Genomic DNA, 13616 nt, shown 5'->3' on the forward strand with positions numbered 1-13616 from the left:
GTGGACAGACAGTGCCAAACATGGAGGGGGTGAAGAGGCAGACAGACTATGCCGAGAAGTCTCTCTCTCCTCTTCCCTTAAGTGAGGCATTGAACAGTTCAATGGCCCTGGGGACAAATGACTTCCTCAGTCTGTCCGTTGTGCAAGGCAGTGAGCGAAGTCTCCAGCTGATCAGGCTCTTCTGCTTAACAATAGTGGTGTGGAGTGGGTGAAACTGACCTTGTCTGAGCAGTTCCAAAGTTTCCTCCTTCACAGCCATGTCCAGAGTTCGCCAGTGCCTGAAGATAAGTTGGCATGTCAATACATGAAACATGGCTCATCCAAAAAAGCCTTCCCCCTTTAAACAAAAGCCATAAGACTTTGGAGGCTAAACTACTCACTGCAGCACGCTGTAAGCGGTGTCAAAATGCTCCAGGATACTCAGCGGCCCCTGGCTACGCAGAGCCTGTTTAAATCCTTGTTTGAAAACAGACACAACACAATGAGAGAAGGCATTCGTGAGGGCTACAGAACATTAGCATCACTTGGCCCGAGGGTCACAAAGGGCACTTGAAGGGTTCAGATAGCAGATGCTTACTGTTTAGGTGAGAGGGCAGCTCTTTTGGAGTTAAAACATCTTGAACCACGTACTGGTCCACACCTCCAGCCTTGACGAGGTCATCGCCGCTGATCGGTATATTGAACTCCCACGACATCGCAGCGTGCTATAAAACGGCAGTCGAAAATGATGGGTAATGTTCCGTGTGAGGTCAGGCAGAAGTTAGGCAACGTTCCCATCTGTTTATCAGGGCACGCAGATACCTAACTATGCAAGACTTACGAGAAAACCCCATGTGTAATCAAGTAACGTTAGATTTGTATTAGCGGCATCTGTAGCTAATGTTAACGCACTATCGATAGGCAAGTATAGCTAGCATAACGTTTACATTAGCACTCTTCCTGCAGTTTCTAAACACTTGCTCTAGTAACATTAACCAAGCCCAAAATTATCATCATTGCACACCAACAATGATCAACCAGAACAAGTTTACTCACCACCCTTTTTCGGCTGCTATAATTAAAATAAAATAAAAAGTAGAGGAGTCAGTTCAAACTGGACAAACACTGCGACTGAAGCGAACGGTTCGCAGTTTTGAATTTGTCCAGGAAGCCCGCCAAAGGAAATGCGTCATAACCACGCCTCCCTAGATCCGATTTATGCATTGCAACTTTTATTCCACCAGGTGGCACTGTTTAACCAGAGAGAGCCCTAAGGCTCTGTGTTCCAACAATATAAAAAAAAAAAATCACAACCAAAAATCTATCCAACCACATTTGAAATTGTGTGCAGTTGAATGTACACTCAAATCTGCCCACCTTGGAGACTGCTCTTGTTCTTGTTCGTAATTTGACATACAAATAGATTTAACAGTCCTTATACAGGCCTGGCAGCTGTCCATTAACAGAAAGATTTTGCAGGGCACAAATGGTGTAATTTCATTGGTTACACTCAAATATTTAGTCTTTCACTAGAATCCCAGACTGCATCTTTGATAGAAATGAAGGAACCCCATTCTTGCTCCTCACCCTTTTACATCTTGAATTTCCCCTTGGGGATCTATCTATCTTCACCCAGTTTACATATTTAATACCTAAAGTTCAGGTGTTTGCTTTTCAAGTAAAAAAAACAAAACAAAAAAAGTCACCAACAGGATCACAGAGTTTATTAACTCACTGTAGAATTCTGATATTACCGATCCATACATAACACTCATAATCCAGAGAAAACATTAAAAAATAAACATTAATATAGAAATTGTTCCACTGTGGGTTGACCCACACAGCCGTCACTTGTTGATCACGCAAGTCCAGTGGCAGTCAAAGGTCACAAAGAACGTACAGTGGAATGGATAGTGAACAGGTTGCAGGGATGTTCAGGCGCAGCCCGCATGTCTTAAGGAGCAGGCTTCAGTTCGATCTGACTCCACTCAAACAGTGACAACATCTAGAACATCGGAGGCCAAAACGGCCCAGGAGTTATACCAGTTCATTCAAATCCTCACTCAATGGGCTTGCTTTACAGCACAGACTCATCGTTATTTAGCAGTTTCTTCAGCTTCCTAAATTTATTTTTGCCGATTCTGTTCTTTTTCATGGGACTCTTATTTTTCTTTTTCTGCGTCTTCTTTTCAAATCTGCTCCCTTCTTTTTTCTCAGCCCCTGGCTCTTTCTTGGTCACGTCACCCTCTTGGTTACGCTTCTTCTTTTTGACCTCGTCGCCCTCTTTCACTGCCTCTCCGGCCAGCTTGGCTATTTTGGCTTTTTTCGGGCCGCTCGGTTTGTCTTTCTTCTTCAAAGAGCCCAGTTTCTTTTCATCGGCGAGTTTCGCAGGCTCGCCGTTAGCTTTGGCTGCCGTTTTGCCTGGCTGGCCTTTACCCTGTGGGGCTTTTGGAGGCTTGGCTGACTTCTTGGCAGGCTGACTCTTCCCCTGTGTAGCCTTACCGGCCTTCTCTTCTTTGATGTCCACGGCAGAGCTCTCCTCGGCAGGAACACACACCTCTGCCTCAGCAGGCTCCGACTCTTCCTCTGAGGGTTACAGAGAGGCAATGTTCAGATATGACGCAACAGAAAAACTAAAATCTCTTAATCAAGTTACAATAATCATAATTGGCTCACAATGCAATAATCTCTTACTGCTGAACTGAAATGTATATACTGAAAATGAAAATATGGAATAACTTATCTGAAACCAGTAAAGGTCATGTCTCTTCAAATTGAAATGTGTCATTTTAGAGGATCAAGCGGTTTGAACTGAGGTGGTGTCTGTTACCTGTGTTGGCAGGAGCCGTGGGAACAGTGTTGGAGATCTTCTTAAACTTTGCCACGAAGAAGCCGTCCATGTTGTGCAGGTGAGGGTAAAAGCGCCGTGTGAGATTCAACGACTGGTGGAAACGCCGCTCTTTAAATCTGAGGGAAATGTTGAACACGTTTATTCACCCAGGAGTGAGAAGAGCTGGCATGCTACACCAGCACAAACAAAAGAACCCTTCAGCAGAGCGAGTGCTGAGGCCATGCAGCTGCGGTACCTGGTGAAGCCCTCTTTGCCGAAGTCCAGGCCGGTGGGCACCAGTTTCACATGTCTCTTCTTTAGCGCGTAGTCCACCACCCACTCATTCTCCTCCACCTGCACACAGCACACAGCAATACACTCCTTAGCAACTGCTTGCTTTGGAAACTTTGTTCGAAGACACCTTTAACCCATACAGTGTTTTAACTGTAGTGTTATAATGACTGCAGTGGCAGTGTTTTAACTGTAGTGTTATAATGACTGCAGTGTTTTAACTGTAGTGTTATAATGGCTGCAGTGTTTTAACTGTAGTGTTATAATGGCTGCAGTGTTTTAACTGTAGTGTTATAATGGCTGCAGTGTTTTAACTGTAGTGTAATAATGGCTGCAGTGTCAGAGTGTTTTAACTGCAGTGTTAAAATGACTGCAGTGTCAGTGTCGTAGTGTTGCAACTGTAGTCATATTCTGTTGGAAAAGTGCTCATCTGTCTTCTTCAAACTTTTTCAAATGTTGCCATCTCTCTGTAAAATGTTAGTATTTTGCCAGCATCAGCTCACATTTTGCTGTGAGTTTTATGATGTGGAATGACCTCCTGTAACTTTCAATTTCATTTGGATCCATGCTCATGAGCTACATCCTTAGCCAGCAAATGTGGACTTCACTGAAGCAGATTGGTTAGGGCTGTGTGTCTTACCGTGATGGAGCAGGTGCAGTAGACCAGGTAGCCGCCCGTTTGCGAGTCTGCGTTGACCGAGTCGATGGCCGACAGCAGGAGCTCCTTCTGCAGGTGTGCAGAGCGCAGGATGTCCGAATCATCCTGAGAGGCAAGATGAGTCACGATTTTAAGAACACATTTCACGTTCGCTCACGTTTACCCGACACTTTTATCCACAACAATGAACAAAACAGATCCATTTTCATTAGTAGCACTCATGTAACCCAGGAGTTGTGTTCGGATTTGTGGTTAGCACCTTGCACCATCATAGGCCATGAAATAGATGTAGGTTTTAAAAATACCTTATTGGTCTTCACTGAGGGATCTTTGGAGATGACTCCTGTTCCAGCGCATGGGGCATCCAGCAACACCCGGTCAAATCCTCCCATTACCTACGCAAAACAAACAAGCTTTCAGCTGCCGCAATGTAAACAGGGGCCAACACCCGGTCAAATCCTCCCATTACCTACGCAAGACAAAGAAGCTTTCAGCTGCCGCAATGTATTCAAACTGACCAATACTCGGCAGAAGTGAATGTACCAATATTGATTCGCATTGAAACTGACATCATCATTCTAGAAAGTGTAAAACAAAATAAAGAAAAGCGAGACACTGATCGGCTGTAAAAGCATGGAAATAGTCAGGTGACTACATAGCCTGACCATCACTATGCTGTCCACGTCCTGACCCTGCGCCATTAGTGACTGACCTTAGGGAACTGCCTTCCATCGTAGTTGCAGACGATGGCGTTTGTGACACCCAAGCGGTGCATGTTTCCCACCACACTTTTCAGTCGGTCGACATTTGCATCGTTTGCCACGATGACCCCCGTGTTCTTCATCAGCTGGGCTGCAGGGCAAAGATTCACACCGGCGCAGGACGGTCACAATAGGATGCTACTCTTTTCAGAGTAAAAACCTTCACACATCATACACACTGCACCAAGACAGCAAATCAACATCAGCTCCCTCAAATACATGGACAGATGATATAATGACAAATAGTCTTGAGTGAGTGAGTGAGTGAGTGAGTGAGTGATGGTCTGACTGCTCACCCATATATGTAGTTTTGCCTCCCGGAGCAGAGCTCATGTCGAGGATGGACTCCCCCTCCTGGGGAGAGAGCGCCATGACAGGCAGGAGAGAGGACGCTCCCTGCAGCATGTAATGCCCGGCCAGGTACTCTGGAGTTGCACCTGAGCAGATGGATAATAAAAACGTTTGGGTAAACGAAACTTTTCAAAACTTTGTTTTGTTTGTTAGCCTATCTGGCTTTACCAGGAAAGAAAAAAAAAGTGTTCCACGACTCAAAAGTCATGGATTGAAAAATGATTGACATAACTAACCGACGGGGACAGAGGAGTCAAAAATGACCAAGCCAACTTTTGACCATTTTCCCAGTGGGTCCAGATTCACCCCTCTGTTGATGAGAGCCTGCAGGCAAAACACATCAGACCATACAGTTGCATTCAACACCGTTTAACTTCAGGTTTATGTGAGTTTCTAGAAATGAGCCCATAGATGGTGTCCAAACCTGAGCCAAGTCCCTTCTCCTGGTCTTCAGTGTGTTTGTTCTAATAGTGACCGGTCGCTGGATTTCATTGGCCTCCAGGAAATCAACCAGCTGTTCACAAAGATTGATTAAAGACATTTAGAATCAAAGCCTTTCAGATTCTCAAACTCAATCTTGAACCAGTAGTTCTAGTAATGAGCTCTCTCACACACACACACACACACACACACACACATGCACACACACTTACTTCAGACAAGGGGAAGAGGTCCATGAGTTTGCCCATAAGGTAGTCGTTATAACTGTAGTAAGTGCAAAGATCTGACTTGAGAAGGGTGAGGTACTCCGACCTCTCCTTCCCTTCCTCCCTCTTCTCAGCAAAGTGGGTGAGAACGTCGATGTTATCCTTGATCCTCTGGTGAATGGTTTGCAGGTCTAAAGGAAGAATTCCTAAAAAGAAAACAAACAGTACAACCAGAAATTGTCTTGCGTGTATATATAGATCAAAGGATTCTCTGCATAATAAGGTGGTGGAGTTCATTGTAAAGTGAAACTATAGCTTGAGCTGATTAGTGGTTACAGAGGGTCTTACCTTCTTTCTGTCTGTCCTCTGCCCCAGGAAGCTTAAACTTGTCCATCTCATCCATGTTGATCTGTAAAGCGTCATCACCTTCCATCTCATCATCTTTTTCTGCGTCACCTTCATCGTCGTCATCATCATCATCATCATCATCATCGTCATCGTCATCATCGTCATCATCACTCTCTTCTTCCAGAGCTTCTTTTTTTGCCTTTTGTTTCCGAGCAGCTTTCTCAATAGGAAGCAGCTTTGGAAGAAAAGACATTATTGAGACATGAACAACGAAAGGACAGGGAAAAGACATTATTAACACATGAAGAACTTTCTGTGGTGACAGGCAAACTAAACTTTAGATTATTCCCATCAACGAAGATTCTAAATCCCCTTCGGCACAATTCATCGATTCTGTCCAACTGCCCTGACAACTAACTTGACACCCGTTAAACAAGTCCCCGCGAACGGCTGACATGTTCCACTGTCATTTTAATCACAGATGGTTCATTTATATCACTGACATGTCAAAAGAGAAGAACACTTCATACATTTGGCCCAAAATGTCTGAACAACTCCAGTGAGATTCAAATGGTACGTTTACCTCCTCCCCATCGCTGCCTTCATCTCCATCTGCTCCATAGTCATCCACCATATCATCATCATCATCATCATCATCATCGTCATCGTCTTCTCCATCACCACGGTCATCTTCAACGGCTTTGTCATCACCTCCTTTTACAGTTTTTTCAGCGTTCTCATCTTCTTCTAATTCCCATTCACTTTCACTGTCGTCATCTTCATCATCAACCGACTGCTCCATTTTTCGTTTCAGCTTTGCTGGTTTCAGCCACGCACTGTTCTCATCAGTGAAACCTGTAGGCAAAAGACAGAAAGAAAACATTCATACAACAAATGACACAAGTTAGTCCTTATGAACTTTTTATCAAGTTTATGGCCATGAACAGAGAAGTAAATTTCTGATTTGACCTTTTTTTTGCTTCTTTTCAGTGATGGCAGCCTTGGATTCTTTGACTGTCGCGCGTTTTGCAGCTCTGAAGAAAGTTCACATTTATACTGTTAAACAAGCTCTAAATTGCAAGTTCAATGTAGAAGTTCAGAAAAACACATATATTTGTACAATTAACTTTAGTTTATAATGAACAGTTACAAATGATATGTGCATCATGCCTTCTGGACTCTCACCTTTTTCTGCCGTGACTAGACAACCTTTTAGAATCATCCTCTGTAAGACAGATAGCCAAACCATGAGGGATGTAAAATTAGGAAATGTCAAATGATGTATACATTTTAGAGGAGAATACTTGGGATGATTGTATGCCTGGTCAGAATCTCTTACCGTTGGTTAAAAACTTGGACAGCTCTGTCTCTGCTCCTTTCTGCTTCCTGGACTTGCGTCCCAGTCCTCGTTTTGTCTTATTCGTGGGGTCTAATTTCCTGCCCATGGCTGACACCTAGTTGGGAACTGTCAAAAGAATCCAAATCAGGTCAAGGGGTCCAATTAAGTATTCCAGGGATATCCTGCCCACTGAAATCAGACCACAACTGGATCATGTTTTATTTATTCAGGACACATTCAATTGTTTATGGGTTTTCTAAGTAATTCTCGATGAGTATAAGTCATTCTTTCAAGCCGGCTAACAAACATGTGGAACTGAACAACCGAGTTAACTGTCTTCTAAAGCTGTGAGTGCCCCCCTAGCATTCAGCTTAATGTTAAATGCATCACAAGGTATGCCGCTGTTATGTATTCAACAAAATGACAAACAACTTAATACGAACTTTCAAACCACTACAAAAAGGCAAGAAACATGATGACGTGATTGAAATGCACAACTCTAAAAAAAGAAATGGTTAACAACAGATTAATTTACTACTCTGGCTTGCTACTTTGCTAACTAGTTAGCTACTACAGCTGTGTGTTAACTTGCGTTGACAACTTAGATCATGTTGAGAAAATAAAGGAGCTCAAACATATGATATGATACTTACGTGGTCGGGGAAGAGATAGCAATAATTTGAGCGTCTCTTCTAGAGCCACTACTTCTAGAGCCAGTATTCAACAATTAAACTAAACAGTATAGGTTGCACGCAGCATGTATTCAGCACGGGTACACGAACACGCACGCGACTCTCAACACACGTTTTCCGGAAACGAAAACTGTTTCCGTCGCAGACCATTTGCGTAAGGATAAAGCTGGTAGAGTATGCTGTGGACTAATAGGTTGTGGATTGTGTCAAATTAGGTTCAGGTAATTGAAATTATTTTGTATATACAGCCTGTTGGCTTCAAGTAGACTTACACAATGCAGATAGATTTATAGCCAAATCCAAAGCGATATGTGTTGAAATTATAAAAGGTCCTAGGGCCTTTGTTTTATTTAGTGTTTGGTCCAAATGACCTGCTAACGTTAGCTTAAAGCTGTCCAGGCTAATTAAATGTTTTGTTTTATTTCCCAAAGCAGGAGATGGATGAATGGGAGGAAGAGGAGCAGCTTGTTGTTGCGGAGCTGTCGGGGATTATAAACTCAGAATTTCTGACTAAATGCCGAGGCAAATGCAAGATTGTGGATATCGACAGTGACCAGCCAATTATGCAGGTGGGAAGATATGTCTTTGCTGGAAATTATGAAGACGCGTTGGGCACTTGTGTGATACTGGAGGAACAAGGAGATGCTGGAAATCCGGACCTTAAATATAAATGCCACACCATGAAGAAACTTATGATGCAAAGAACCTTCCTGACGGAGAAGAAAGAAGAAGAGCCCGTTTCTGTTGGCATAGAGACTCTCGCCCTGAGTGAAGGGAATCCAAGCGACAGATTCACTAGTATTATCTGCAGCTTTGGAAAGGATCATATAGCGCCAGATGGAGCTGATGCTGATGCTTTAGGTGCCAGTTCAGATTCAGACCCCGAAGGGATGGAAAGGGAACAGTCATCAACCGGGGACAATCCAGACAACAACTGATATGGACAGCAGGGCGTTAATACATTAGGCTATGTTCTATCTGGGACATTCATTATGGAGCAAAGGAAAAACCTTTGCAATATCCCCAAATTAACGGTATCTCATTTGTGTCTTATAAAATTAGCAGTATTTTCACATAACCTTTTATTAAAAAAATAATATTGTTAATGACTTTTGTAATGAACTGTTTGGTACGGTGTGAAAACCTGGAAGCATAGCCTGCACATTACATCAACATGCGCGTTTGGCGTTCAGTTCTTGCAACTCGTTCCAATCAAGAATAGCCGTTACCATGGGTATGAAAGAACCGTTACCATAACATTTGTGTTTTCGTGTAAATTTTCAACATTCTCGTATTATAAAAAACGCTGCGTTAGTGCATAAAGCTAGGGAGACTTACAACTGACCACACGTCTTGATGCAAAGCCATATTGTATTCTAATATGGCTAAACCTAGTCGAGGAACCGGCGAGAGAGGTGTTAAAGTTCTTAAAAACAAAATAGACATGGGGCCTCGGGAAACTACAGCTAATTCTACTGGAAGTAAGAGTGACATGAAGCCCCGCTCTGGCAGACAAATGGGACATCGTGGTCTTGGAAAAGCAGGGGCGAAACGGTTGGGTCAGATGTTGAAGAAAGCAATTCAACAGAAAGAAGGAGTTCAAGGAAACAAAGATTTACCAAGTTAGTATAACGTTAATTGCATCTGGCGTTGTTATTATTATTCACCGTTATTAACGTGAACTTAACGTTACCGTTATATAATAACCAGTTATTTTTTGTAAGGGTTTTTATCATGTGACTCAGGATAATTTGAGTTACTGTTAAGATGAGGTTTGTTTGACAATAGATTGTAATGGTATGGCTATATTTGTTTATTTTTTTCTTCTTTAACAAGAGACCCCAGTTGGTTTGTTAAAACACCAGGCTGATGCAATTGCGAAGGCCACATCCAGTGAGAGGCCAAAGTTGGTCCCACGCGTTTCTGATCTCATCCTGCAAGTAATAGCGCAGTGCAAAAGCCAGGGGGGCATATCCATGGTAGAGCTCAAGAAGGCTCTGGCTGCTGGTGGTTATGACGTGAGCAAAAACAATTCACAAGTGAATAAAGTAGTGAGGGGACTTGTGAGGACGGAAACTCTTTTGCAAACCTCTGGAAAAGGAACAGAGTCATATAGGTTTAACACAAAGGTAACAACTTTCACAGTTGCTCTATGAATGGATTATTAGGTCTATCTTCTGTTTTGTTAATGGTAAACATTATGTCACTTGGCTTGATCAAGATATCATGTTAGCAGTAAACTGAATGGCTGCTAATAAATGATTAATTCCGGTACTTGTGGTTACACAGAAATTAACAAGCGAGAAGAGAATCCGGACGAGGGCTGCAAGAAAGGAAGAGGCAGGTAAAGTGGTAAAGAAAAGCCCAGTGGCTCAGCCTAGCGCAGCAACAGAGAGATCTACAGAGGCGCCCTCTAAAGCAGCCAGCAGAGATAAACCAACCAGAAAGGCCATGCCAGGAGAAAAGTCTGCTGAGACGGCGAGAAATGCTAAACCAAAGGCCAGAGCATCACCGGCAAAACGAGTCAAGAACAGTCCAAAGAAGAAAGGCGGTGAAGGCAAAACGAAAGCAACCAGAAAAAATAGGAGATAATACAACTAGATTTATGCCAGATCATTTGACCAAAAAGTATGTTTGCAGAGTAACTAACATTGTGAAATATGGCTTGCTTTTGTGGCTATAAACAATAAAAACTTTGATAACAGCTTTGTGTACCCTTCAAATATTGGAAATCATAACAAGAAAGTTAACATTGCATATAAAATAAAGAAACACAAGTGTGTATTTGGCCCACGGAGCAACAGTTTCCTCAAAACAAATCATCCGTGGAATTCAGTTGAAAAGGTACCAATATCTTGAGCACATAATACATGTTTACTTTCACTGGAATTAGGTCATTGTAATGTACTTCCCCTGTTGGCTGTGCTCTAGCATATCTGGGGAGCTGGCCTTTGATAGACTTGCATTGTTCCATTATGAAATTCCGGTAGACTAGCTGCTTTATCTGGAACCACAAATCATCTAATCCTTTGAGGGCAGCCACATATAAAAACAAACTAAGATGCACCAAATGACAGTTCAGGGTGAGCAAGAATCAAGGCAGTTATACCACTGCCTTTATTATCAAATTCTTTGCAAAAAATGTAGTCCTTTGCAAATAATGTAGTCCATCTTTACTTCCTGGAGAAACATAGGTCTGGCTTGTCAGGTCACAACACACCCCAAACCTCTTCAAAGGCTGAACACATCTTTGCACAGGTAAGGGCAGCAGATAGAGGGTAGTTACTAATGGACACGGTCTTCTCTGTATAATCCACATCCACCTACAGGACAGGAAGGAAGGGTTGGGACATTACATATGACAAGGGATTGACAGAAAAATAAAGTCACAAATGATTCTGCAGCATAAAAAAAAAGTTTATTTTGACAAAACTACAGTTCCACTAAAGTGAGGGCTATTTAATAAGAACTTACTCCGACGTGAGCAAAAGCCCCAGTTCCACTAAAGTGAGGGCTATTTAATAAGAGAACTTACTGCGCCGTGAGCAAAAGCCCCAGTTCCAGTAAAGTGAGGGCTATTTAATAGGAGAACTTACTCCGCCGTGAGCAAAAGCCCCAGTTCCACTAAAGTGAGGGCTATTTAATAAGAGAACTTACTGCGCCGTGAGCAAAAGCCCCAGTTCCACTAAAGTGAGGGCTATTTAATAGGAACTTACTGCGCCGTGAGCAAAAGCCCCAATCACCACCGCTGCTGGTCCTTCTTCAGGCACGACAGTCCGTGCCCCCACGGCATCGCCTGAAGAGAAAGAGGTGCCAATGCGGGGGCATCCTGGAGGCAGGTGGTCAGAAACGGGGTTCTTGATGGTCCTCAAAAGACGCTGTGGTCCGTCAGCGGCTCGTACGCTCAGTTTATGCAGCAGCTGGACTGTGAAGGTAGACAATGGAGCGAGCAGAAATTGATGATCATGATTCTCACATCTCAACATTCAGAAAGCACATGTGTTTAATTTATGTTACCATTTAGACTGGTGTTTGGTGATGCAGTACAGGCACACATTATAAATTCCTATCACAATGTTGTGGAGGAAATGTAATCCTTACCCATGAGGCCGCAGAATCGAGCAAATGTGCGTGGTATACGTGTTTGAGGGTTGATTTCTATTAAGACGTTCTTCTCCGTGTGAATGTAGACTTGTAGAAGCCCAGCCCTGTTCAATGGGCTGTCCAATAGCATTAATAAGCACTGAGGAGAAAAGTTCATGATTACATTAAAAGGGCAAATAATTTTATTTGCCAATTAAAGAATCAAATATGCATTTTGTACTCCACTCATTTCTAGTACTGCAGACTTTGTAGAGCCCATCTCTGACTTGCAAACACTTTGTGTGTAGAAGGCAGAGTCTGACGATCTAGTTTTATTTGACAAGTTCATGATGTACAACACGTTACCTGATGTGTTATATCTGGTCGGATCTTTCCTGGGTCTCTTCCATTCTTCAGGATCATACTCTTGTGTTGATCGCAGTTAAGCAACTCAAATGTTTTACCCACCTGCAAGTTAGACATAATGCTTGTTATTAGTAATTAGTAACAGTAAATTAAACAGTAATTAGTAACATCTACGTAACTTAAGTCGTGCGACCGAATCGTCAGCATTTAAACAACACACCTGTCTTATGATATTGGCATATAGACCTAAAAGCAATAAAGGATCTTTCCATGGTGACTATCGTACCAGCTAATTAGAATTAGCAAGCTAACTAAATTCAAGTTTAGTTTATATCACACATTTTACCTTTACAGTTTCAAGCGTAGCTCCCTCAAGGATTACAACAAGTCGCCTTTCTGTCATCCGATCTTGAAGGCGTTGTGGCAATTTGACTCGTTTTGGTTCATATTCGTCTAAATGTTCCAGACCACGCTTATCGCCACTGCGCGCTGCCATTTTTCCTCACAGTCAACAGTGGCGCATATAATCTACGTCATTTAGCGGGAGGTGAAGGCCTGTTGGCTCCGGTTGGCTCTGGGTCGTCAGATACTTTCTTCACAGTGAATGGCTGTGCTGGGCTGACTGACTCGTTTATTTGAATTCTTACGGCGAACTGCACTGGTACAATGTTTGTTTAGTTGTGTAGGTTACAAAATACTGTGATCCCAATTATGTTATGATAACATAGAGTTATGCATGTTAGCATGCAACACGTTCAACCAGATCTGCGCAGCGCTGCGTGAAGTCGAATGAGCCTATGTGTTCTTGTGGCCTTTATCCTCCTGAGAACCAATCCATAGCCCTGTGTCCTCTGTAGTGGACATAAGTTCTAGAAGCATACCCCTTTACCCCTTTGAGCTATTCTATCAATTCCTGTGGTCTTTTAAAGAGGACATCCTAGACTTTCTAATGATATATCATGTGATTGGCTGGGTTGCTGGGAACCTCCTCTTCCTGGTTCTCAAAAATGGTTGACATCAAAACAAGCACATTTTATGGAAGGAGAAGAGATAAGTCAAATAGTGTCTTCTTATTAAGCATTCATTATGATGGCAATATATGGTCTTGTTAATGAAAATGTCAGGAATCATATGATTCATTTTGAAAGAAGTTAAGTTATTTACATTTTAAAATAATAGTGACTTTATGAATGTCCATTATAATGGACACCAGGACCAAAATATTTAGATTTTTTGGGAAATTTAGGAGATCATTTGTATAGGATGAATGA

The 13616-nt window shown here is 42.5% G+C and overlaps 4 protein-coding genes across 4 annotated transcripts in view; 1 reads left to right on the forward strand and 3 right to left on the reverse strand.

The window, feature by feature from the left end:
- Positions 1-1134, reverse strand: part of ncapd2 (non-SMC condensin I complex, subunit D2) — a 55133-nt gene extending 53999 nt beyond the window's left edge. The window contains exons 1-4 of the mRNA XM_076279697.1: positions 1036-1134; positions 578-704; positions 381-456; positions 220-278 (exon numbers count right to left, since the gene is read on the reverse strand). Of these exons, the coding sequence (XP_076135812.1) occupies positions 220-278; positions 381-456; positions 578-695 (253 nt within the window). The 5' untranslated portion in view covers positions 696-704; positions 1036-1134. The remainder of the gene's footprint in view (positions 1-219; positions 279-380; positions 457-577; positions 705-1035) is intronic.
- Positions 1135-1688: 554 nt separating this feature from the next.
- On the reverse strand, positions 1689-8012 carry nop2 (NOP2 nucleolar protein homolog (yeast)). Its single transcript, XM_076279699.1, has 16 exons — positions 7858-8012; positions 7205-7330; positions 7051-7090; positions 6835-6899; positions 6449-6720; positions 5866-6100; positions 5524-5723; positions 5295-5384; positions 5107-5194; positions 4816-4956; positions 4471-4610; positions 4064-4153; positions 3741-3863; positions 3066-3163; positions 2810-2946; positions 1689-2565 (listed from the first exon to the last, which is right to left on the reverse strand). Exons 2-16 carry the CDS (start codon positions 7308-7310, stop codon positions 2057-2059), a joined length of 2334 nt encoding a protein of 777 aa, XP_076135814.1. The 5' UTR covers positions 7311-7330; positions 7858-8012; the 3' UTR covers positions 1689-2056.
- On the forward strand, positions 7962-9935 carry gtf3c6 (general transcription factor IIIC, polypeptide 6, alpha). The gene is made up of 2 exons (XM_076279595.1): positions 7962-7976; positions 8328-9935. The coding sequence occupies exons 1-2, from the start codon at positions 7962-7964 to the stop codon at positions 8832-8834; spliced, it is 522 nt and encodes a 173-aa protein (XP_076135710.1). The 3' UTR covers positions 8835-9935.
- A 543-nt stretch (positions 9936-10478) lies between these two features.
- On the reverse strand, positions 10479-12884 carry emg1 (EMG1 N1-specific pseudouridine methyltransferase). Its single transcript, XM_076279700.1, has 5 exons — positions 12692-12884; positions 12346-12447; positions 11998-12139; positions 11613-11821; positions 10479-11219 (listed from the first exon to the last, which is right to left on the reverse strand). Exons 1-5 carry the CDS (start codon positions 12839-12841, stop codon positions 11106-11108), a joined length of 717 nt encoding a protein of 238 aa, XP_076135815.1. The 5' UTR covers positions 12842-12884; the 3' UTR covers positions 10479-11105.
- Between the last annotated feature and the right edge of the window lie 732 nt (positions 12885-13616).

Source organism: Alosa pseudoharengus, unplaced genomic scaffold (genome assembly GCF_046254945.1).
Source record: "Alosa pseudoharengus isolate Yale_2024_CS ecotype anadromous, Long Island Sound unplaced genomic scaffold, YU_APseudo_1.1 YU_APseudo_1.1_scf_12, whole genome shotgun sequence".
In the NCBI taxonomy this organism is placed as follows: Eukaryota; Metazoa; Chordata; class Actinopteri; order Clupeiformes; family Clupeidae; genus Alosa; species Alosa pseudoharengus.

Bases quoted from the DNA above. Each gene is read 5' to 3' on its own strand.
- nop2 (XM_076279699.1), bottom strand. From the start codon at position 7,310: ATGGGCAGGAAATTAGACCCCACGAATAAGACAAAACGAGGACTGGGA. The intron at 3,164-3,740 runs GTAAGACACACA...TGCTGTGTGCAG, and splicing joins ACTGCACCTGCTCCATCACG to GTGGAGGAGAATGAGTGGGT. The intron at 2,566-2,809 runs GTAACAGACACC...TGTAACCCTCAG, and splicing joins CACGGCTCCTGCCAACACAG to AGGAAGAGTCGGAGCCTGCT.
- emg1 (XM_076279700.1), bottom strand. From the start codon at position 12,841: ATGGCAGCGCGCAGTGGCGATAAGCGTGGTCTGGAACATTTAGACGAA. The intron at 12,448-12,691 runs GTAAAATGTGTG...TCTAACTTGCAG, and splicing joins CTACGCTTGAAACTGTAAAG to GTGGGTAAAACATTTGAGTT. The intron at 12,140-12,345 runs GTAACGTGTTGT...TTTTCTCCTCAG, and splicing joins GACCAGATATAACACATCAG to TGCTTATTAATGCTATTGGA.